This window comes from Triturus cristatus, chromosome 6 (assembly GCF_964204655.1).
Source record: "Triturus cristatus chromosome 6, aTriCri1.1, whole genome shotgun sequence".
Classification (NCBI taxonomy): Eukaryota; Metazoa; Chordata; class Amphibia; order Caudata; family Salamandridae; genus Triturus; species Triturus cristatus.
In genome coordinates this window covers 1,778,759,305-1,778,782,883 of record NC_140589.1, presented here as the reverse complement: position 1 = coordinate 1,778,782,883, position 23,579 = coordinate 1,778,759,305, and the positions used below count along the sequence as shown (strand labels likewise).

At 45.1% G+C, this 23,579-nt stretch overlaps 1 protein-coding gene across 6 annotated transcripts in view; it reads right to left on the bottom strand.

Annotated features, from left to right (window-relative positions):
* NCOA1 (nuclear receptor coactivator 1) overlaps window positions 1–23,579 on the bottom strand; it is a 1,112,411-nt gene that overhangs the window by 263,137 nt on the left and 825,695 nt on the right. For all 6 annotated transcript variants that reach the window (XM_085613077.1, XM_085613079.1, XM_085613078.1 and 3 more), the window contains one exon: window positions 11,948–12,051. In XM_085613077.1, coding sequence (XP_085469203.1) covers window positions 11,948–12,051 — 104 coding nt within the window. The remainder of the gene's footprint in view (window positions 1–11,947; window positions 12,052–23,579) is intronic.

Below are 23,579 nucleotides of genomic sequence, written 5' to 3'. Positions count from 1 at the left end.
GCCAAAAGCGGCTGGAGGTAGATGTTGAATAGGAGAGGCGACAGTGCTGAGCCCTAGGGGACAACAGAGGTGAGCGTGCTAATGTTCGACACCTGCTCACCCAATTGGACCCTTTGAGAATGACCAGATTAGAAAGACTCGAGCCATTTGTGTGCCAGCTCACGGATGCCCAGATCGAAAAGTCAGGTCAGAAGCTGTGGGTGACTGACCGTGTCGAAAGCCGCTGACAGGTCCAAAAGGACCAGGGCGCTCGGCTTTCTATTATCGACCATGAGCCTAAGTTCGTCCAGAACTGACAGCATCACTAGTTCTGTGCTGTGGTGGGCCCTAAATCCGGCCTGCTGTACCTGCAGTAGCTGTTGTTCTTCAATAAAAATCAAGAGTGTTTTGAGGAAATGTTGTACCACTACTTTTGCTAGGAAAGGGAGATGGGCCTGTAGTTATTTAAATTAGCTACGTCTGCCCCTGACTTTTTTATTAGGGGGTTGACCCTGGCTTCTTTAAAGCTAGCGGGCATACAGCCTGTCACCAGGGAGCGATTGAGCAGTTCAAGGATGTCCCTTTCTAACTGGGGAAGGGCCATTCAAAATACCCTTGGAGGACAGGGGTCCACCGGAGAGCCTGATTTAACAGGGGTCATCAGGAGTGACAGGGAGGCTGGGTCTAAGCTAGGGAGAGAGGTGAGTTGCTTGCCTGGGATGCGGGGAGCTAGATCTCCGCACCCCCGGATCTCTGTAATGGCAGAGAACCAGGTTCTGCAGACCTCACTGTATCGGTGACGCTCTGTGCTGGAAACAAGGAAGGGTCTCCTGCTCCATTGCCAGTCTGCCCTCCCCACCCAGGTACAACCTCCCCAGCATGCCCAGTACCCAGGTGCACGCAACGCCCATAGGGCTGAAAGGGCTTCACCACCGACTCCCCCACCCCCTCCGTCGTGCGTCTCAGCCCCGGCTGCTGCAGCTCGAGCTGCTGTGGGCTTGGCTGGGCAGTGTCTGAAGATCCCCGTTTAAAGCCATAATAGCAGGGCTTTAAGTGGGCCGGGTCCTGCCAGTGCTGAGCACTGGCAGTTCTTAAAAGCAGGGGCTGAGACTGGTCCCTATCAACTCTGCAGCAGTTCACTGTTTTGATGTAACTTTTTTGCAGTTCTGTATTGCTAAACTCAAAGTGCTTTACACGAGCACCAACAAGGACATCTTCATTTATTTTTTGATAGGCACGGACGATTAAGTGATTTGCCCAGAAACACAGGATGCTGAGCCGACCCTGAGACTCAAACCTGCTTCCTCAGCTCCAAAGTTGGCAGCTCTAGCCATTACACCACAACCTCTTGCACAAGAACTTAAGCATTTTTAATAATATATACAGCGAAGCCATAGTTGTATGTATTCATGTAGTATATTTATCTTGTGCAACCAACAACTTTTGACAAAGCCAATCCTGGCTTGTTGTAGGTGTAAGGCTTCTTATGTGGTGGCAATAACAGAAGCAGCGAAATACCAGTCGGGCGGCACATTATGCTGAGCACAGATTTTTAGCATAAATGTTTTAAGCCATGCCCCTAAATTATATCGGCCACGCCCCTTTGAGAGACCCCCAGTTTTTTCATCCCACTTAAAGCCTTTCATAATAGCTATAGTTTAACTTATATCTGAAACCCTACGCCGCCGTCAATGACATGCTGAGTTACTTCAAGTGTATGGGAATGCACCCTGCATTCAGACAACTCACTCCTCATTCTCGCCCTTCACTTTCAAGTTCACCCTGCACTCACAGCGATCACAATGCACTCATACAGATCACCATGCACTCACACTATTCACCGGCTCAACCTGTATTCTGTTATCACTCTGCACTCACAATGCACTTGCGCTTTTCACCCTGTACCTCACCCTGCAGTCACACGAGCACACTACTCATTCTGCACTCATGTAACACTACACCCACCTGTCCCTCTCACTGCTCAATCTGCAATCTCACTCGAACAAACCCATCACATACCATGCATTCATTCGTCCCACTCTGCTCTTACATCCGCACCCAAATTCAAATGGTCACCTCAGTCACCCTGCAGTCACTCCTCTTACCCTTCTCTCAACACTGACGCTACTCTCAACACTGACGCATCGCTCACCGTGCACTCACATGGGCACTCCTGCCGCCCACACAGCGCAGAAGGTTAATGTGCCTGCTACAAAGAATGTACCATGCAGATCACAGAACTGTGTATGAGCAAACTATGAGAACTGCTATAAAAAAAAATGTTTGTCAGAAAGGTGCTATAGAGAGATGTGTTGCATTGTTGGTGAGTGGTACAGAGGGAATTCATGGAGAAGGAGGCAACGGGGGAGGGGGGCACCAAAAAAGACTTATACCGTGTGCGACCAGTGCTAGAACCAGCCCTGGCTGGGAGTGTTAACCAACACCCCAGCCCCCCCCCCCCTCACAAGTTCGGGTCTAGTTGCGCCCCTGTCACTCAGTACCGAACCCCCGGCAGCCTGGGGCTGTGCTCCTTTTTGATATCATATCTAAGAATGACTTGGCATGGCACGGTTCGGCCTGCGAGTCAGTAAACTGGGCCTAGGGCGGGGCTCTGCGAGGAAGGAAGTCTCTCCTCGGAAGCCCCGCGTAACTTATCAGTGCTGTGCTTTGCAAGCAGCTGCCGAGGGCTGGATGAGGGACAGCAACGGAGGAGGCGGGGCTAACTGTACCGGTTAAACACGCACCCGTCCGTGCAGCTCCCACCCTCCCTCCAAGCTCTTCTCTCAATACGGCGCGCGCCCCCTCCCCAGCTCGCGCCGGAGTCTGCCGAGTCCTGAATAACCCCGCCTCTCCTCCGTTCCCCTATATATTCTAATCTAATGTATTTACTTTAAAGACCCCCCTCAGGGTCATTCTTCGCCCACCCCATGTACATTTCTGACCCTCCCTCCTTTGCATTAAACCCCCCACGTCCTGTGATCCCCGTGTCAAGCATGCCGTGCCCCCTGTCCCATCTTAGTCTCCCTTTTGCCCCATCTCCACCCAGGCTCTCGAAGCGCATAGAAGAGGTGAACATGTGGCGCTATATAACGAACACAATTTAATGAAGGAGCTGCTTAGGTCCTGGTGTCGGCGGCCGGGAGCAGGCGCCGCTCTCAGCAGGGCAGGGCAGGCGCGAGCGGCCCGCTGCCTCGCATCGAGGTCTTCCTCGGGTTCGCATGCCACAGCCCTGGCTCAGATCCGCCTGTGGCCACTTGCTGGCTGCCTCCCAGAGCCGCCCCCTCCACACCCCTAAATCTCTCCAATCAAAGCTGAACGCGGCCCTCAGCGGTGATGCACGACTCTGGCAGGAGGGAAGAGAAACCGAGAGAGGCAGCCAAGTGCTGCAAATAGGGGTGGGATGGGAGCCCCGTAAACAGATTCCGAAAGGAAGCGAGCGAGCCCGGCGTGCCAGAAGGGCCTGTGTGCAAACACGACACTTCGAGGAACAGCGTGTGCACAACTCGGCAACTATCACTCTAGCAAACATGTAGCTTAGCCTGCACTCCGCAGAACTGTAGAGGGACAAAACAGTGCAGGGAATGCTGTGACCCCACAGGCTCCCCGCCGGAGAATCGTCAACTCTCTTGAATGCAGCAGGAAAGCATTGGCACTATCAAATACCCGATGAATGTGCCATGGTGCCCCGCTCTGGTGTCGGAGTCTACAGGGCTTGCAAATGGAGCACAGAAACCCGGGTGCCAGCCTCGCAGATCTGACCGGGACACAATTAAGAGCACCAGTAGCTGCTTTCTCTTTGGCACCAGGCCCACTGGCTGTCAGGCACAAGCCTGCTGGGTGTTCACACAATGGACCACCTCCAGCATTCGCCCTTGGTCCTTCTACCCTCGAGGTCACATGGAGGCATGCTACTGTCCTGGAGGGCTTGGTCCAGCTTGTGGAGACTCCTCATAAAGGACATGCGGGGAGTGGGGGAAAACAAAGGCAATCAAGCAGAGTGACAAGTGAAATTGCAGGACCACCTCGAACCGAACGGATAACGTGGACTGGGCCTCAAAACCATTCCACAAAATCTAGACACGAAACCTAAAGAAGCAGCGGTCACAGGATTAAAGCCTTCAGTGTCAATTCAACATAAGAGATCCTGATACAATGACCACAGGACGCCTCTCATAAGCCGCAGAAGTGACGGGTTCACACCACCACTAGCTACTCTAACTGGCACCATTCGCACCGGACCCCGAGAGTTCCCGAAGGATGAAAGCCTCTAACAACTTCAGAAATGGAGGGAGACTCAAAACTCCTGCACAAGCTTTATCTGAGGTCTGTGATTTCCATCCAGTCGGTCTCCTAATTTACCTTGCTTCATGGACCATGGATACACCAGTATCAGCAAGTGCTAAAGGACTAATTGAAGCTTAATTAAGCAAAGTTCGTTTCGCCATGAGCTTGGACGCATAGCCTGTTGCGCCTCAGTTCTAGATGAAGACGGATCTATTTCACACCACTCATTCCTAATCAGATTACAAGACAGCATAACATTCCAATCTCTCTAGAGTCTAGGGGTCGCCCTGGACGCAACAAGCCAACGTGATACTCAAATAAATTCAGTGGCAAGGGTTTCTTTTTATTCCTCGTCCTTCTCGGATACCTAGTGCCTTTCCATCACCCTGAAAACACAAATTAGCAGCAATGGACACTACAATAAATTCCCGATATCAACAAAAACTATCTTCCTTTACTTCGATATGTTGATACCAAATCCCCTCCTTCAATTTATCAAACACGTTGCTGCTTCACTATTAGGAAAACAAACAAACCCAAATTATCCGAGCACTCGCTAACAAAGTACACTAATGCAAATGGGACCTTAAAACCAATTCCCTCACAGAAATCCTCCACGGAAAAGCACTTTCATAACTTGACAATTTAGATTGAAATCAGGCTCCTGCGGACACCCCATTTGCTCTGCTAAATAAAGCTTCCTTTGCATCTTTTGAAGGCCAGAGTGAGACGTTCTACTCAGTTCAAGTAGCCGAACTGTAGAATATTTTCCACACAGACTTCCATACAGAGAAATCATGAATTCCCCAAAAAAACAACAAAAACGTACCTCTTCTTTTGCAAGTAGTTCCTCGGCCAGAGGTGACCACTTAAATAGTACAGTCAATCAGTCAAGCTAAAGCTAGTTTGATCACTAGTAAGATCTTGAATGTCCCTACAAATCTAAAGAGATTTCAAAAATGGTTTTTGAACTCTCAAACCCAGATAGTCATTCTACATATCACGATCTCTCAAATCATATCAAAATATTTTTTTTCAGTTTTACGCTGAAAACCATAAAAGTACATATTGATAAAAATTACATACAATTATCTTATATTAAAATTGCTAAAAATATAATACTTTAAAAACAAAATCACGTGACTCACAAACCCTCCCAGGCGGCTAAGCAGAGTTGACTTGAGCATTGTAAAACATGCAATTAAATCTGATAATAGAAGTCTACTTTGTAAACCAGCCTGCCAATAATTAATTTGCCTCCTGTTCCTCTTGATTAATCCTAGCATTTCATAACTAGAAATTTGATGGTACAGCCATTAAGTTTAAAAGGATAAAAATATTTAAAAAACAATTTATATTTGTCATTCTTGCAGGATTACCTTTCTAAGTTATAATTCATACCAGCAATCCCAACCTCACAGGTTTCAGATAAAATTCATAGTTCTGCACGATCGAACAGCAGCACGAAGAAAGCAAATTATTGCAGCACATATTTCATCGTCTAAAAGACCTTGTAATGCGAGAATAGCTTGCACAGTATATCTTATATTTCTCGCTTTCATTAGTGGGACCAAGAAACGATTAGTTTATAACATAAGGAATTTACAAAAAAAGAAGAAGTGGCATGGACTGGGTGGCCCCATCTCTACACGGGCATGCCATCCCATCGAGATCAGTCTGATATCCTATTGGGAAGCACAGTAACTATTTTACTGTGTCTGCCCTGAACCTGAATGATAGGGAGCGCTCCCAGGTCCTCCTAGGTTTCTATATGTAATGGACTCGTGTAGTCTTTAAGTTTGTGAAAAGGTATTTCTCGTTTGTTACTTTCCGCAACTCTTCCACAATCCTCTTATTTTGTAATCGTGCTAATAGCGTTATTGAAACTTCCTTTTTGCTGATGGATGCACATAAAGTGGGGTCAGAAAAGGCGTTTGGCAAGCCAATCTCGTCGAGGAGACCTTTCACGTAGGCCAGCAATGGGACTGACTTGCCTCTGTCTCATTTCGGACAATCACTGATTATTGCCCTAGTTAAGAGAGTGTCCTCATTCCACCAGATAGAAAGCCACAAAAACACTGGTTTGGTTCTTATGAGGTCGCTCAAATAAGGGAGCCCAAGTTCACTGTGGCAAATGACATTTGAAGAGGATCCTGGTATAGCCCCCTCAAATCTCTGTGATTCTCTCAATTCTTTTTTCATTAAAAAGATTGAAACTATTCAAAAAAAGTATTCCTTTCAGCCCTTTGCACAACAGCCTGCCATCTAAGGATATAAATACGAGTGCCTCTTATCCGTCCCCGAGATCAGTAAAGAGGACTTACGGGACTTACTGATAAAAGTTAAATTGGGGGTCGGCCAATAAAACCTGTCCTCCTAATGTTTTACAAATGGTATTTACCCACTTTCCAGATCTGGCACTATCTTTCCTTAATCAGTCTCTCAGTCAAGGTATAGCCCCAACTTCCTTCAAACAGGCAATTGTAGTCCCCTTACAAAAGAAAGAAGGTAAGGATCCCCTCAACATAAAAAACAATCAGCCAATCTCCCTCCTCCCCTATTTGCCAAAACTACTTGAAGCACATGTAGCTTGTCACCTCTGCTCATTTATGGAGGCCTCATACTTCCTTGATCCCTGCGAGGCAGGCTTTCGGCCAGTGCCCTAGACTAAGCAGTGATCCTCTTGGTAGTCGATGACATACGAAAGGAGGTGGATAGAGGCAATACTCAAGCCCAGTAGCAGCCAGCACGGATCCGGGGTGGCGGGGTAAGGAGATTATAAAAGAAAGACAAAAAAATCTTACCATATCACCGCGTCTCTCCATCGTCTCTCCTTGGGAATGGAACAGGAAGTAGGCAGCCAGTCTCCCCTGACCAATCACAACGCGGCATATATGGCTAGGAGTGGCGCTGGTTGCTCACTTTCTTTGTGCTTCTAACACCTGTTACTAGGTAGGGCTACACTATTGCACAGCACTCAAAGAATAGTTGAACGACTACTCTACCCTCCGCTGTTAATCTAAGAACTACTGTGAAATGGACATCTGTGTTATAATAGAAATACCTACATCTTTTAATCAGCTTCTGAGGGAACTGTGGGATCACATGTAGATTAAGCACTGGGTAGTCACAAGCAGACTGAATTGTACCCTTGACTATACTTAAAACCCAGTGGCGGCTGCCTCCGAGTAGCAAGGGTGAGGCGGGAGGAGAGTTGGGGGGACAGAAAAATACATTATAAAATGACTTACCTTACTGCCGGCCGCTGCCTCGCGGCGTCCTCCTCTGTTCCTGCTTGAAGGAAGAAGCACAAACATGCTCCCCTAGCCACTCACAACGCTGCAATGCAGTGTTATGATTGGTCTGAGTGCCGTGGTTCGGTGCTCAGACAGGTTGTGGGAGCCTGTGCATGCTCCTCACCAGGCTGTGTATTACAGCCTGGTGGGGAACATGCAAAGTGTGTATGACTGTGTGGCCGGCCGTCTTCATGTGCACTCAAGTGCCCACCACTCCTCCCCTTGCTGGCAGTGACACAGCCAAGCCCCACCCCACCCCGTAAACTGGAAAAAGAAAATGATAATAACATAGTGTCATCATTTTATTTTTCCTTTATCCACTGCTGAAAATGCAGTAAGGCGACGCTCCTCCGCCTTAATGGAGGAGCCCCCGCTTTTAAAACCATTAGAAATTATTAGTAGCAGCCTTGACATGGTCCCTGGGTTCACGAAGCTGGTTTCAGATAATCAATTGTGTTCTCTTTGGACTGCACTTAATTCACAGTGAACCTGGAAAAACTAGATTTTGGGGTTCACTAAGGTGGAATAGGTGGGGTAGATATTGCACAGATCTGAGCAGGCTTGACATGAAATTAGTCACTGAGAAAGGCATAGCATTCTAGACCAGCATTCACCGATAATCAATGACAGTGCGTACCTGGGAAGTTTATGATGACGTAGACAATGTTAAAGTTGAAAAGTTCTTACAGGATAGAGACTATTAATCTAGGCATTTCCGGTAAGGACATGTTACGCTCATTCCTTTTCTCATGAACAAAAAACACAGGAATCTTCCTGTCGGTCAATGAAGTCCCTGGTAGTAGTGTTTAGGACAATCATTATGGGTTAGGGGAACGGAAGATATCCATCTTTCTTTTGTTTTGCAAAGCATCAACGCAAACATTCAATGCCCTTAACTTCAATATCATTTATGAACTAAAATCCAACAAAGATACAAGCAGGAATAAGGGATTTACTTGTTATACTATATTAAATATTTTCTGAGATAGAGTCAGAGCAGCGTCTCCTAACCCAGACCTCTAAGCTTGGAGCTTTAGAGTCCCTCCATGATCTTTAATGTGATAGCATGTTTCACTACCACTACTGCTTGTTGCCAAAACACAACTCCTAAATAGATGAGGGAGTGGCCTCGTCCGTTGGCTCCTCGACTCAAGAGTCTAGCAAGAACCATGGACATTTCCATATACTTAGAACCCAGGGTTTCTAACAAGCTCGTGTTGCCATCAATCCGTATTGCACTGCAGTTTGCTGGAAGCCAGGGCTTATAGCCACGCCTGTTGACATTCTTGATGACAGTGACTCACCATCTCAACTATTCCTGCTGGGGAAGAGCCAAAGCCATGCCTCTAAGCAAAATTATTAAATTAGTAGATTTGTTTTAGGAATCTCGATCATCAACTCTGCTCTACAGCATTAAAAAACACACCATGTAGTTTTGTAGACATGAAGAAGACAGCTCAGAGTCTTGGGTACAATGTGGCCTATTTGTTGCAGCAAAATGAAATTATATACAGGGAAGGACACAGAATTCTGGAATGTGTACATTTTCATCAAAACTCTTTTTTGATCACAAGAAAAGGTTATGTATTAGCATGAGGGGAGGGCTACTTGTGTCAGTATCATTGCTTGTAATCAATTCTAAAAAACATCTCATGCATGACTACAAAGGAAACTGGTGCCTTAAAGGTCTTTGATGATTACTCTCTCGTGCATGCCTCACCCACTCTCCAAAAACGTTTCAGTCACAGTTGTGTTTTGTGGAGCCGCCCTAGGATATACAAAGCCACAGGCTATCTACTGGACATCTGCACACCAATGCCCCTCACGTGCAGGGGGAAACAAAGGCGTGTGTCAGGCATGAACAAGAACCCAGCAGCAGCAATCCGTGGATGGAAAGCTTGAAGGTAGTTCAAGAGTGGCCGTTCTTCCCTCTCCTTCCACAGTCCAGCTGTGGCAATACAGTTGCTGGGGCATTTCAAGCAAAATGACAGCAATGCTCCGTACAGTAGTCTCCAGTCAAACTCTAATGCTAGGTACAAACCTCACAGAACGAAACAATTATGTTGATTTGTAATCTCAGAAGAGACATGTTGAACGCAAGAAACCTACTCAGACTACTTATAAACCAAAAGAGACAGTTTAAGGGGGCGTGTCTTGATTTACGCCACCAACAAGTTCAGTGTCCTTCTAATCTGATTTTTAGAATCTTCAGCAAATTGACTAACGTAACCGCTGCCATCGCCTTACAGAGAATAGTTTTTAACTCCAAGCTTAGGTTTTCAGTTTGAAGAAGCCATTTTGTACACCAAGTGACAAAGATATGGATTTCTTTTCTGATAGGTTTATATATTTTCTCCTCATATTAGGAGTTCAGATAAACACCTTTTTTGAGTTCCAATCTCTTTATGCAGCACTTCAATCACAAGTGGTGAGGGATTTTATATGAGCTATGGAGCGCTGTAAAATTGTAATCTAATAGTCGCCTAAAATGTTCTTTAATGGTACAATATTCAAGCCTTTTCTAAGGTAAGAGAATTCCCCTCCTGAACATGCTAAAAAATCTGCCACAGTAAAGCACCCAACAACTACTTGGACCTCCCAATATCCAGGTGTAGGTAGTCACAATGATGAACCTCTTGTAGGGATGTGGCTCTTTGCTTGTATCAACCATTCTTGAAGGTATTGGAAAGGGGGTAGCCCCTCCACTCATATTTAAGACCGAAGGCAAAAAGTGGTATTTAGAACCTTTACACAAATCAAAAAAGTATTTTGCGCATATTCTCATTCATCAATAGTAAATAGCAGTGTACATATCCCCTCCACCTTATGAACATTCATGAGATGGATGTATGCATACAAGTGGAAGCCTCCTGGGCTACCACCAACTAGAATACAATGGTCTGAGGTGTAAAGCACACTTTGACATTGGGACTGCAAACCAGACTCAGTATCTTTAGTTATAACTAACTGCACACATAATGGGCTATACTTCAGTAGAGTATGGAAGATGCCCTTGTCCTTACCTATCCATTAAAATAATGCAAGGAACATTTTAGTAAAATAATTCCTTATGTGGGGCTTATGTGAAGAAGCATGTTGCTCAACAAAGGGTGATCCAAATGGTATAAAATCCAAAATCAAGAGCCTTAAATGTGTTGTTGTGGTGAGAAGGAAGTGTCGAGGTCTCCAAGGCCAACCCTGCAAGCCATGGTATCAATACTCGCAGAAGCTTCCTTTCTACAGCAAAGTGTCAGTAGAAGAAAGATGTAGCTGTATATTCCCAAGCTTTTGTAAAATGTCGCCCACATCTCTTTAATTCACACACCTCAACATTACTTAAAGTGCGCTTTCGCACTAGGTGCTACATTAATACCACCATGAAAATAAAATAAATAAAAAAGCTACGCTATTATCCTTTAGCCTTCAACGTGTCGCTAGAAACCCCTGACGTTGTGTCAAAGCAAGACGGCTGCTAAAACCAGGAGCTCTTCTCTACTTTGTGCCCTTTAAAGCACTCGTCGAAATACCACCTTTAATTACTACAAATGTTTCAAGCACGTTTAAATATAATGTAACATACTGAAGGCAGGAGAGAAGTTGGTGTGCTGTAGATTAGGAAATATAAGAGGCGGTGAGCAGTGCAGGGAAACTGATCGCTGTCATAAATTTATTTTCTTCTATTCTGGGAACTTACCGAGATGGCTTTTTTGTGGCAATTGCAGCTTTAATCACAGCACCCTCACCACTACGATGCCAGAGGAGTGTGTGAGTGCACTGCACGCTGCTGTGGGTCTTCGAAACTCAAGTTCTCATTTCTGCTTGGAGTAAATGGACTATTTAAAGAGTTTGGTTTCCTTTTTCTTGTCATCAATTAGCAAACCTGTGTTTTACGGAGACCAGTGTATCTTCGTGTAAGTTACTACCTGCACTACATGTAGTGAGTGCCTTGCCAAGTAGTGTTTACCTGAAATTCGAAGTTTGTGAGAAGTAGGGAGTAGGCTCATGCTAGCTTGTGACAGTGCAGAGGTCAGAATTTCCACTAAGGGAGACTGGTAGATGTGGCGGTGGCAGTCTGCACAACTGGATAATGATTCGGGATTAGTTCTTGCAAAAACAATAAGGTCCTTCGGTACAACCGTCCATACCAAAAAGACACTATAAATAACTTTAGCAGGATTAAACATTTTACCTTCACATCTACCAACATAACCCATTACCAAAAAAGCTACTTAACAAAACTCTACAAACCATACATAATCGAAGACACCCAAATAGTGGAAATTCAAAAAATATACAAATAGAGCTTCGGTGCCAGAAATATAGGAGGAGGTGATGTGCAATATTACTAACGTATGTAATGTTATGTGCTGACAAGAGAGGCTTCTTACCTCCAGGAGAAGAGGTCCGAGAGACTCCTTCTCTATCATCCCTTGGCTGCTGGAGGAGATGTCGGCTTTCTGGACTTCATCGTCTGCAGCTGCTCTGGCTTTCTCTGTGGAATAAATATTATAAAATATGTTACACGCCCATATAACCAGCATTTGAAAATAGTGCTGAAGTATCCGAATGACAAGCATACGCAGTAATCTTAATACAATCCAAAACCTTTCTTTCTGCCCTAAAAAGTGGAGTTAGCATTGGTCTAGAATCCAGTAAGTATGAAGCTTACACGTCACACTTGAGGTCACTCAAAGAACAATACTGGAGCAGGACCGAGGACACGGAAAGAGCTTGAGTGCAGACTTTGTCACTCCCAGAGTTGGGTTCCCAAGAAGGACCAGGAACACTGAAAATCATATCAGCCAACTGTGTGGTCTTCAATGGATTCCTCAGTGAACTCTGTGAGGGTCAAACGACGGAGTATCTCTCAGCTAGGCGAATCTGGGCGCCACCAAACGGATTCATAAAAAGCTATCAGCAACCAGGCTTGAGCAGGTGGAATAAAAGGAACCAGTGAGCCCCTAACGCCACCGTGAGGCAGATTCAATTAGCTTGGGGATTCAGAAACAACAATTCTTGCTGAAAGAAAGATGCAACAAGGTACAAAGCAGACAAGAAGGCGGCAACTGACAATTTAGAGACAGGGGCACATCACAAAGGATGCCCACTTCCACTTAAAGGCTACGCATGGCTCAGTAGGTTCTGGTGGCTGAGGCTCCCATGCCTACGAAGGTGTCTAAAGAAACAAGAGCTACACCATGGGCAACAAAAGAAAAAACACACGCATTCCCGGGGTCTTCTACTGGGCAGACATATGATACTGCACGTGATGAGAGGGTGTAAACAGATACCAGAGCATACAACTCAAGGGACAGCTGGACAACAGACCTGGCTCCTAACACGTACAGAATAAACAGGCTATATTGGTTACAAAGCATACAATGGAGATAGGGACGTCTGGGTAGGTGAGGAGCAGGTGCTCAGAAAAGTGAAGTAAGACAGATTTATGAAATAGAAAGATAAAATGGGTCTTTGAGGCACGTAGGAAAACAAAGGATTTACCAGGCAGGAATGCACACACCATTCTGCCAATTGATTGGGGCAGAGAAAAGCCTTTAGAGGGTTTTGAGTGTACAGTGTCGATTACACAGAGCGGCATGTTCAAAAGCTGGCATCCCCAAGCTTTGATGACATGCTCCTAGGTTTCATGTCCTACAGAGCTGTGCTTTCACTGCCCAAAGAAGGGCATGGCAAGCACTACTCCTGTGTGATGAGGAGGAAATGGAATTGGGATCAAGAGGCTGAGCTGAAAGGTGCCTGGCTCTAGGCCACGTTTCTCTATTCTGAATGGGAAGAATGAAGGAAAGCCACACTCTGCAAGTAATAAATATTCACTGGCATACCAGTGCATGGGAAATAACCGCACCCACCATTCAATCCCCCATGGTAGGCTTGCTGGTCGCTTTAGGGAGGTAAAATCCAAGTAATCCGAACTAGCTGAACATAAATCAATTAGTCTGAACTGAAATGACCTAAGTGACCTAAAAGTATGCACAGAATCCTCTCAAATGACATACAACCGCAGTAGCTAAACCCTGGCACTGCTTGTACTACCTACCCTTGGCCTCCGAGATAAAGAGGCAAGGCAGAAATAGTAAGTTGGGCTCAGAGACTGGCTTACTTTCTGCAGGGCCTACTCAATGCTTTAACTCCACCAGCAAATAGGAGGTTGTTCAGGAAGTAAGTTTGGTATAATGGGTCAACCCTGAGATGTCATCAGAGTCAAAGTGTGTGATGTCACCACAGGGACTTTGGCGAATTGAGGTCTTTAAAAAGATTATGCTCCACACTTGAATTGCCAGACTGAGAGTCAGTATCGCAGTGGGCAGGTCCACAGTCACTTAAAACCTGTTTTTTAAAAAGATTTTCCTAGATCGTGAGCCACATGGCACCATGATCTGCTGCTTTTTCCTTAGGCAATAGTCACGCTTGATAAATTGTTGTTACATTACATTCACAAGACTGAAGTGCCAAAAACAGAAGGACCACATGCACCAACTGAGCGCACATCTTGAAGGAGACATTTGCAAGCTGAATCTCCATGGGGTGTATGTCAGTGTTTGCAGATCTTCGCAGGAAGCATAAACAGTATAGGTGCAACCACAGAGTTCTATATTCTAATAATAGGCATTAAACATACTACCCGACATGCACCTAGTACCAATCAAAAAATGTGCATACGCAAGACAAATTTAGTTGTTCAGAGCTTTGGTCCCCAGATACCATTGAGGACGCTTTGGAAGACCCCTACCTAGATTGTGAGAACTGTGTAAACAAAAATACAAATTGCATGATCTGGGGTGAGGAAGAGGGAGCTTGTTGTAACATAACGTCTCGATTTGGAATGCAATTTGATTTTTAACAAATGTATTTATGTGTTGTTTTTTTAAGATGTGCAGGATACAAACATAGAATGGCATTCTGACGTAGTAGCAGTAAAACATCACACACATAGTCAATCGCAGATGTGCATTAATTATAATATGTGTCTTACAGGTAGGGAACCATCACAACAGAATCTCGAGGTTAGGTTAACATCTTTTTTTACTGGATTTCGGAGCCAACATCAGTGAGGAAATATTTCCTAGACGGGTGCCCATTTCAAACCACCCCAGCCCACGTAAGTAAGATCTGGAGACTGCACCAGTTTGAAAGCTCCTGGCCCCATCACAATGTGGTTCACAACCTAAATATACCCTAAAGGGAAACCCACACTTCTTCAGATTCAGCCAGCAAACCCTTCACCAGGCCAGTCAAGTGTTTCATCACATGTTCTATGTGCTATTTTGTGTCCACCACAGCTTTATGGGGCTCGTTTGTTGTGATTTCCATTCCCAGACCATGGTGAGCCTCGCTGCTAGGAGTATGACTGATCAGTTTACCCTGGGGATTCGAGAAGTGGCATTCTCCCTCATCACCTGTATAGCCCATGAGGTAAAGTAGCAGGGCCAATGGAAGATCTTGTCACAACATCTCTCTGACAATCTTCTGCACCTCCCCCATGAAGGTTACCACTGCTGGGAAAGGCCCACAGCCATCACATACATTCCAGTGTACACAACTGTCCGCACCCCCTCTAAAGGCAGTCGGCAGGGCCGGACTGGCCGTAGTAGGCACCGTTTTCCCAGTGGGCCGGAAGGGTGGAGGCCAGTTTTTGAGTGGTGGGGGCTGTTTTTGCTACTGTGGGCTGGTTTTGAAGCAGTGCTGCAATATCGGCCCCCAGTAACAAAAGCAGCAGCAGTGCTTCTCACTAGCATCCTTCCTCCTGGACCAGGGCCGGTCCAACTGAATTGCCAGGGCTGTTTTGTTGTGCCAGTCTGGCCCTGGCGGTCAGGACCAGCATGCATGCCACCCAGTCAAGCTGGAGTGTAGTGCCAGGGCATCATGATCTTATAGGCATTTTCCTTGCAATGGGCTACTCTTGTCCATGTTATTGCCCATGTATAATCAGGAATGAAGAGTTCCAAGCCAGCTTCACAGCTGCCATGCATGCATGAGGGATCAAAGCAGAACACGTAACCTTGTACAATACTGAGGTGCCCTCCTGGACAATTTTCCTCAGTTAAATATATCTTAGATCAGGATAAGGTTTCTAGAGCCATTCATTTTATGTTGGGTTTATTATCCAAATGGAATTGCTTGATTAGTTTAAAGTGGATTGCGGTACAACCTGTTACATGGCTATGAACTGTATATGTATTGTATTGTATTATAGACTTATATAGCGCAAACTGTCACCCTACGGGTATCCTGGCGCTGCGACATAACAGATGGCATCAGCAAGCAAAGATCCTATTTGCAAGTAGAAAGCTCATTTTGCTCATTCCTAGGAAAAGCCAGGTTTTTAAGCTTTTTCTGAAAAGAAAAAGGGAATTAGATGGTCTGATACTCTGGGGCAAATCATTCCAGAGGCGTGACGCTGCTACACCAAAAACTCTGCCTCCCATCCTGGACTTCTTAAATCTGATGGTCGTTACCAGATTTACACTGGAAGAACGAAGATTTCTCCCAGGATTATACCAGGTAAGTTTCTCCTGCAAAGGCACTGGACCCAGACCATGTGCTGCTCTGAATACAATGCAGAGAGACTTAAAAAGAATCCTCTCCTTGATGGGTAACCAATGAAGATCCTTTGGAGCCAATGCCGTTGAGGATCTGCGCTGCCTATTTAACGCCAGTTTTGTTGCTATAGACTGGACTCTCTGAAACCTCCGTAAAACAGATTGTGGTGCTCCCAGATACAGAGAGTTGCAGTAGTCCAGTCTACTCAGAATTAAACTCCTCACTACAAGGGGTCTAGTGTCACTAGGCAGTAGCGGGAGAATCTGTTGAAGCGATCTTAGCAGGGAGAAACAGACACTAACCGTTTGGTTGGCGTGTGACTCCATTTGGAGGTTGTCATCTACTAAAACCCCTAGGTTACGCACAGTTTTAACTGGGACCAAAGGTTTGTCTTTAGGGGTAAGTTTGAACTCCAACGGCAGATGCCAAGACATTTTAGCAGTGTAGCAATATACAACCTCTGTTTTCCCCCGTTAAATTGTAGGGAGTTTCTCCTAAGCCAATTGGAGGTCTGTTGCATACATTCCTGGAATGTGTCCATAGTTACTGCCTGATTCCCTTCCAGGGAGAACACCAGTTGGGTGTCGTCCGCGTAGTTAACCAGGTCAATTCCAAAAGACTTGATAATAGGGATCAAAGGGCGCAAGTAGATGTTGAAAAGAATGGGGTTATTGCAGAGCCCTGTGGCATCCCATGGCACACCGGGGTCTTAGTGGATGTGAATGGTGTCATGGTCACAGCCTGTTGCCTAACCGTCAAGTATGATTGCAGCCACTTCAGTGCCTGTCCTTTCACACCTATATTCTCCAGTCTTTCCACCAGTATTGTATGACTCACCGTATCGAATGCGGCCGACATGTCTAGTAACACTAGTACAGATGGATTACCATTGTTGGCTCGCATTCGTAGATTGTCCAATACAGTCACTAAGGCTGTTTCAGTTCCGCGGCCTGGTCGGAACCCAAACTGGTCCTTGTCTAGCAGGTGATTTTCCTCTAGATATAGGGACAGAGATTTGCTAACTGCCTTCTCCAAGATTTTTACAGGGTATGGCAAGAGAGAGATTAGTCTAAAATTCATTGGATTTGTTGGGTCCAGGGACGATTTCTTAAGCAACGGGGTCACCACTGCCTGCTTCCAAACCTCTGGAACCATTCCTTCTTCCAGTGACTGGCAGCAGATCTGCCACAGCCAGGGGAATAATTTTTGCCTAAACTCCTTCCAAATCCCATGTGGAAGAGGGTCCAAAGGAGAGCTCGAGGATACACTTTGAGCAAGGCTATTAAAGGTGTCCTCAGTAAGAGGTTGGAAACACTCTAGAGATGTTTCTACCTGTGGTTCTTCGACTGGTGTCTGAGGTAGTTCATCCTGGCAGCTAATGTGACATGGGTTAAGACCTCCAACAATTTTGGTGATCTTTTCATTAAAGTGGGCAGCAACACCATCACAGAGTCTTTGCGTTGCAACCACCTTATTGCCCAAACAGACTGGATTAGAGAGGTCCTTTATAATATTCAAAGTGCTTTAGTGCTGTTGGGCGCTTGCAGAATGGATTTAGCATAAAAATCTGGTTTGGATCTAGAAATATTCTCCTTATACAGAGCCTGCAGTAGTTTCAGCTCTTTCCTGTCTGACTCCATGTATGACCTCCTCCATTTCCTCTCAGCCGGTTTGCATTTTTTCCGCATCAATTTCAACTCCTCACTATACTAAGGGGCTGAGGGTTTCTTCCTGTTCTTCAGTCTTTTTTACGGGGACAAGCTAGTCCAGGGTACCATTTATATAATTACAGTACGTTCGATAGTTTTTTCCTACTGAATCATTAGGGGCAAAGAGATTCTGATCTGGGAATGTCGGGTGTAATTTGTTTTTTACTAACTTGGCCCATTCTCTTCCCTTACGATAGGTCACCGACCGATTCATATTATTCACTAGTCTAGGCAGTGTTATCCTGAAATGGATTAGGAAATGGTCGGTCCAGCTTTGGGGCAGGACATCAATCACCTCTGTCTCATTCTGATTCCCAAACAGGAGGTCTAGGACATGCCCTCCTTGGTGGGTTGGCTGATGAACCAGTTAGTGTAGGCTAAGGCTTTCGCAAGTTTGCCTCAGATCTCTCAGATGCGGTCCTAGATTCCCATTATCCCAGAGATTAAAGTCCCCTAGTATAACCATTCTTGAGTGTGTTAGGGTCAGTGCGGCGATGGTGTCAAACAGTACTTGATAATGGGTATCTAGACCCGGGGGTCTATAACAGACTACTCCTGTTAGTAGCCTTCCTTTTGCCACTAACAATGAGAAGACCAATAATTCAATACCTTCGATGTAAAATCTTATTTTTCTTTGAAAATCACCCTGACCCCCCCTCCTCTCCCAAGAGACCTTGGCTTATGGAAAATGTTATACCCTCCTGGACAAGCATCGCCCAACTCTACAGAGGAGTTGGTGCTAGTCCAGGTCTCTGTTAGGAATAGAGCATCTAGGTCCATGCACTTTAACAACTTGGACACCTCCTGGTGGTGCTTCATCAAAGACCTGCTGTTAATCAGACCACACTTTAATATATTACTGTTATTGGTCAAGGCTACTTGTTTCCCCCTAACAACCCTCTCACCGATGTAGAGAAGTTGTTCCCTAGAGTAGCCTATTCTGCCATGCCCTTGACTGGAACAGACAGCATGGCTGGCGCTGAGCGCGACTGGAGCACGGACGGACGCAGACGGGCTAGCCTCTGGCGCACCATTGGCACGCCCGCTGCACGCTTGCATCGCCCTTCCTAAATAGGGAGGTGTATGCTAAGCGGCCAACAACTAGAGCGCTGACCAAAATGGTGCTGATTGGGGATACGAGTGTCACTAATTCCCGCTAAACAGCGAGATGCAGGGTAGTTTTTAAAGTGCGGGTAAGTGGTCTAATTGGTGTTTATTTTAAAAGGATTAAAAGCTACTATCAGCAGTAAAAATATTTGTTATCCTCCCCACTATTCCCAACCTCACGTATCAGCAGCAAACAAAATACTAACCGTTTTATGAAATGCTTTCCAGCAGAATAGAGCGAGCAGCAAGTAGCGTATTGTGCTAAAGTCTATGGTGTTCTAGGTTTGTGCACGCTTGCATCGCCCTTCCTAAATAGGGAGGCGTATGCTAAGCGGCCAACCACTACAGCGCTGACCAAAATGGCGCTGATTGGGGATGCAAGTGTCACTAATTCCTGCTAAACAGCGAGATGCAGGGTAGTTTTTAAAGTGCAGGTAAGTGATCTAATTGGTGTTTATTTTCAAAGGATTAAAAGCTACTATCAGCAGTAAAAACAATGTTATCATCCCCACTATTCCCAGCCTCCCGTATCAGCAGCATGACATGATATGATATATGGTCAAGATCCTTTAGTATTAGGAGGCAGTCTCGACTCCACTGAAAAAAAGTCTATCTGTCACATCTGGGGTTGGGGGATGATCACGTAATGTGCAATTGGCATCAACTCCTCGCCTCTATTGGGCATCAGACACAAATGGGAAAGTATTGTGGTCCTAAGAAAAGGCGTTATCATGTGTCTCCGACCTTGTGGGAACCAAAGTAAGAAATGTAGTGTTCCTTTTCTACTACTTTTCTTTTCAGTTCCTTTGGGCACTCCCTCGTTCACTCCAGACTGGGCCGTATCGACAGCCTGGACATCGTTTTCAATATTTGGGAAGCCAAGGGATCCATCAACTACCAGGGCACAAAGAGTTGATTTGACTACATGTGGATGTTTATTATTCTATAAGAAGATTTCCAACTTCTGCCTAATGATTTTAAATACTTGTCTGGGAATCTTCCTACGGAGGGGCTGGGCCACATTTAAATGCCTCAGGAGAAGGTCCATCACATTTCATGGAGATCTGCCAAACCAAGTAATCTCCAGACCCCATCCTCCACATCTACAGTACTGTTTGAACAAGGTTTCCAACATCTTGGAGGGGTTTTAGGTGTAAACATCCTTAGTATTAGTAGTTATGTTGAATGCAAAAATGTGTCCCTGTGCCCATTGAAAGCTGTGGTGCGGAAGTATAGTAAAGTACAGCGTATCTGCGGTATTATTACCCATTCCGTCAGATTGAAACTGTAATGTGCTTTGAGTGGTGCTGCAACACGTGCATGGCATCTCTTGAAACACCGTAGTAGTTAGTGATTCTCAATACACAGACCTGGTAGATACAGGATCCCCAGGATCTGAAATGGACAATATACCAAAGCAACACAAGTGTGACACTTATAGACAGCAGCACAAGTTGAAACTGTGAATGTCACTACTGTCTGTTCATAACTCAATCCAGGCACAAAAATAGTTATTCTTCCATAAACATAAAATGCTAACAAAATTAATTAGACGCTACACAATAGCTATAGTGAGAGAAATTGAAACTGAATGGTAGGAGAAGGAATTGAAATCATGGACTATCAGGCACAAACAAAAATTACTAGATCACTTAGAGAGGAAGATTTGAAGTTGGGCAACTATATACAAATTAATAATTAACAAAAAAATAATTTTGAGCACGGAGCAAAGCCAGAGTGGACGAGATCACTAGACTTGGGCCTTGTCTAAAATGCATATGTGCAGAAGGTGGTCATGAACATCTCTTGAAAGAGAGGCGGCTAATCCATTGTTGAGGGACAAGCAGAATGAGAGAATCAAACTAGAGCTTTTTGAAAAGTTCTGGAAGAATCGCCAACAGTTTTAGACATCTTGGGGCTCAAAAAAACACTTCCTTGCTTCAAAATGCCTCTTAGCAAATCACAAGAGGAGTTCAGGTGCTTTAAAACCAATACTGCATAAGTGAATGTTGGAAATTGTCCATTAGTGCACAGGAGCCCATCTCTTCCCTGTTTCAGCAGGGCCCTGCCTCAATATGTGGACAAAAACAAAGAACAAGGGGCCCGCGTCTTGGAAGTGGGAGTTTGAAACTCGCTTTCATGCCCATGGTGGGGACTCCAACCTCAGTCTCCATAAGACTGAAGAAAACATAGTGAAGCAACAAAAATAAAAAGGAAATATATAACAAAATTACCTTCTATCTAGATTCTAGTTTGAAATCTCCTTATGCAACAAAGAACAAGTCTCAATTCACTGACTTTTTTTTATTTAATACGAGGTAATCAGCAATATGCATACTCATCATCGAAGAGCACAGATATCCAAACCACTACGCTTTAGAGGTTTGTAAAACAAACATAAAGAGACCAAATAGAAAAAATAATGTACTTTTCCTACCAACCCAAAACATCACCCATTTAAGGGAACATTAACTTATAATTGCCACCTAAAATATCATAAGGTTTATTTATACCACACAGTGAAGACAGCACTCCAACTAGTCCAACCTCACTCCATGATGAATCGCAAACCTTCTCTGCTCTAGTCCACTTTCTGAGATCATACATCCACTGCAGTCCGAACAGGGAGGTCAACATGGTTTCCTTTATCTTGGCAACAGGTCACTCTCCTCTGGTCTTTCAAGCCTGCCCGACATAACTAGTCCCTCTCAGATTCTCACCGGCGTTAGTACCATTGTTAATGCCCTGGGCTTCCAACTGGACTATCATCTCTGTGGCCTACGACAACGTGCCTGCTTTTAACTACTCAGTCTCTGCAGAACCTAGCATTCCTTCCACTAATTGACTGTCGTCCAATTACACATGGAGAGTGGCAATGTGCACCCACACTGGACTGCACAAGACCAATGAATAAACAGCTCATGCTCTCTTCTGGCTACACTGGATCCCTCTCAAACCCCATATCCTATTCAAAACCTGCTGCTTTACTGACAAACCTTAACCTGATACTCTCAGCAAAAGAGGCATCTACAAGGCCAAAACAATGTCTCCACAAACTAGACATTTATTAATCAAAAAGGGAGATTCTTCAACAAGCCTTCCATTTTTTGCTCCTTGTCTGGATTTTCTTGCGTGAAAACCTCAGATCATCCCTCTTCAATTCGCTCTTCAATAGTTTACCTGTTTGTAACCATAGCCGGGCTAATAGAATGCACCTGAAACTTACGTAACATGCACTTAAGTTTTACATAATGTGCTGCCTACACCTTCTGATTTCTCTGCGTATTCCCGTGGACTTCCTGTTACTGTGTTTATAGCTCCACTGACCTCGCGACTATGTATGTGCGTCATGAATACCCAGAAAGAGAGTAATACACTGGAGAAGCCTCCAACCAGCTTTGGCGACTGGTTCATCTTGTGGAAGAAAAATGGAGTCCATCTTGTGGGGAAAAAAACCTTCAATTGCATCTGCAATTTACTTTGCCGACTACCTTACACCACTGTCTGTATAAAATATCAGTTGTTTTCAAGTAAATATATCCTGTGCTCATGTGTTACTGGCTTTATTTTAACAAGAACATTTAGGACACATTGGATTACGCTGCTAAGGAGAGCACAAGTAGAAAACTAGGACGTACACACGGACGTAGAGTCTAGAAAACACCAGAGGAACCAGCAGTGACATCACAGGATTCAACCCATGTCCCACCTCTAGCCCTGCAATAACCTCATATTTGTTCAGAAAAGGTGAGTGTCAGGGCTGAGAATGTAAAACACGCACGGCACACAGGGCCTTAGAGCCTGTTCTTTTTCTCTTCGTGCGCCTACCTGCCTTCTGGACCCCCTCTACTCCCGACTCTAGGGGTACCAAAGGGCACGGGGAGGCAGAGGGTAAACTGCAGCATTGCTCGTGTCCGTGGATCCCTCCAGCAGGCCAGACCACTAATGCCACTCTTTACGAGCAATCTGTTGCCTGGTGAGTAATCCTCACATTTTATTCACACTGCCGCACCCAAGTAAATATTAGAGGACTTTAAATCGGCAATTAGGTAAGATGTGGAAGATAATTTGGAGGCTTTCTAATAACAAATAACAAAGCCATGCCAAATTTCCTTTCATTCTCAATGTTGACATTGGCAAGGCTGCACACACCCAACTACAAGTGTAAAAGACAAAGTCAAGAATACAGACCTTACCAGTGCTACTGCATGCCAGGCAAAGTAATACGAGAGCCCAACCTGCTTTTCAATTGGGCATGGCTAACTATTTTAATGAAAAAAACCAAATCTGAGGTGTCGATTGACTGTCCTACCTATTCCCACGATCTCAAAAACGCAAATCAACTGCAAAACAATATTACATTCACTACACGTTGCTCTCGACAGACTTATGCAGAATAACGACTTCTTTCCACAGACACCATGAAAATCTTTTTTTTAGGTTCTTAAGAATGGGTGTGGCTTCGTAGCCAAGATGGTGAACGTATAATTGAGCTCCTCCGCAGTCTTCCCCACTTTCCAACACCATTGTGGCGTAAGAATCTAACCTGAGACCCCAAAATAACATTAGCACAGCTAAGGCAAGAAAGAGAGGGGCTTGTGGTAGAAGCCCAAGGAAATATAGGGAGGCACGATTTGGCAGT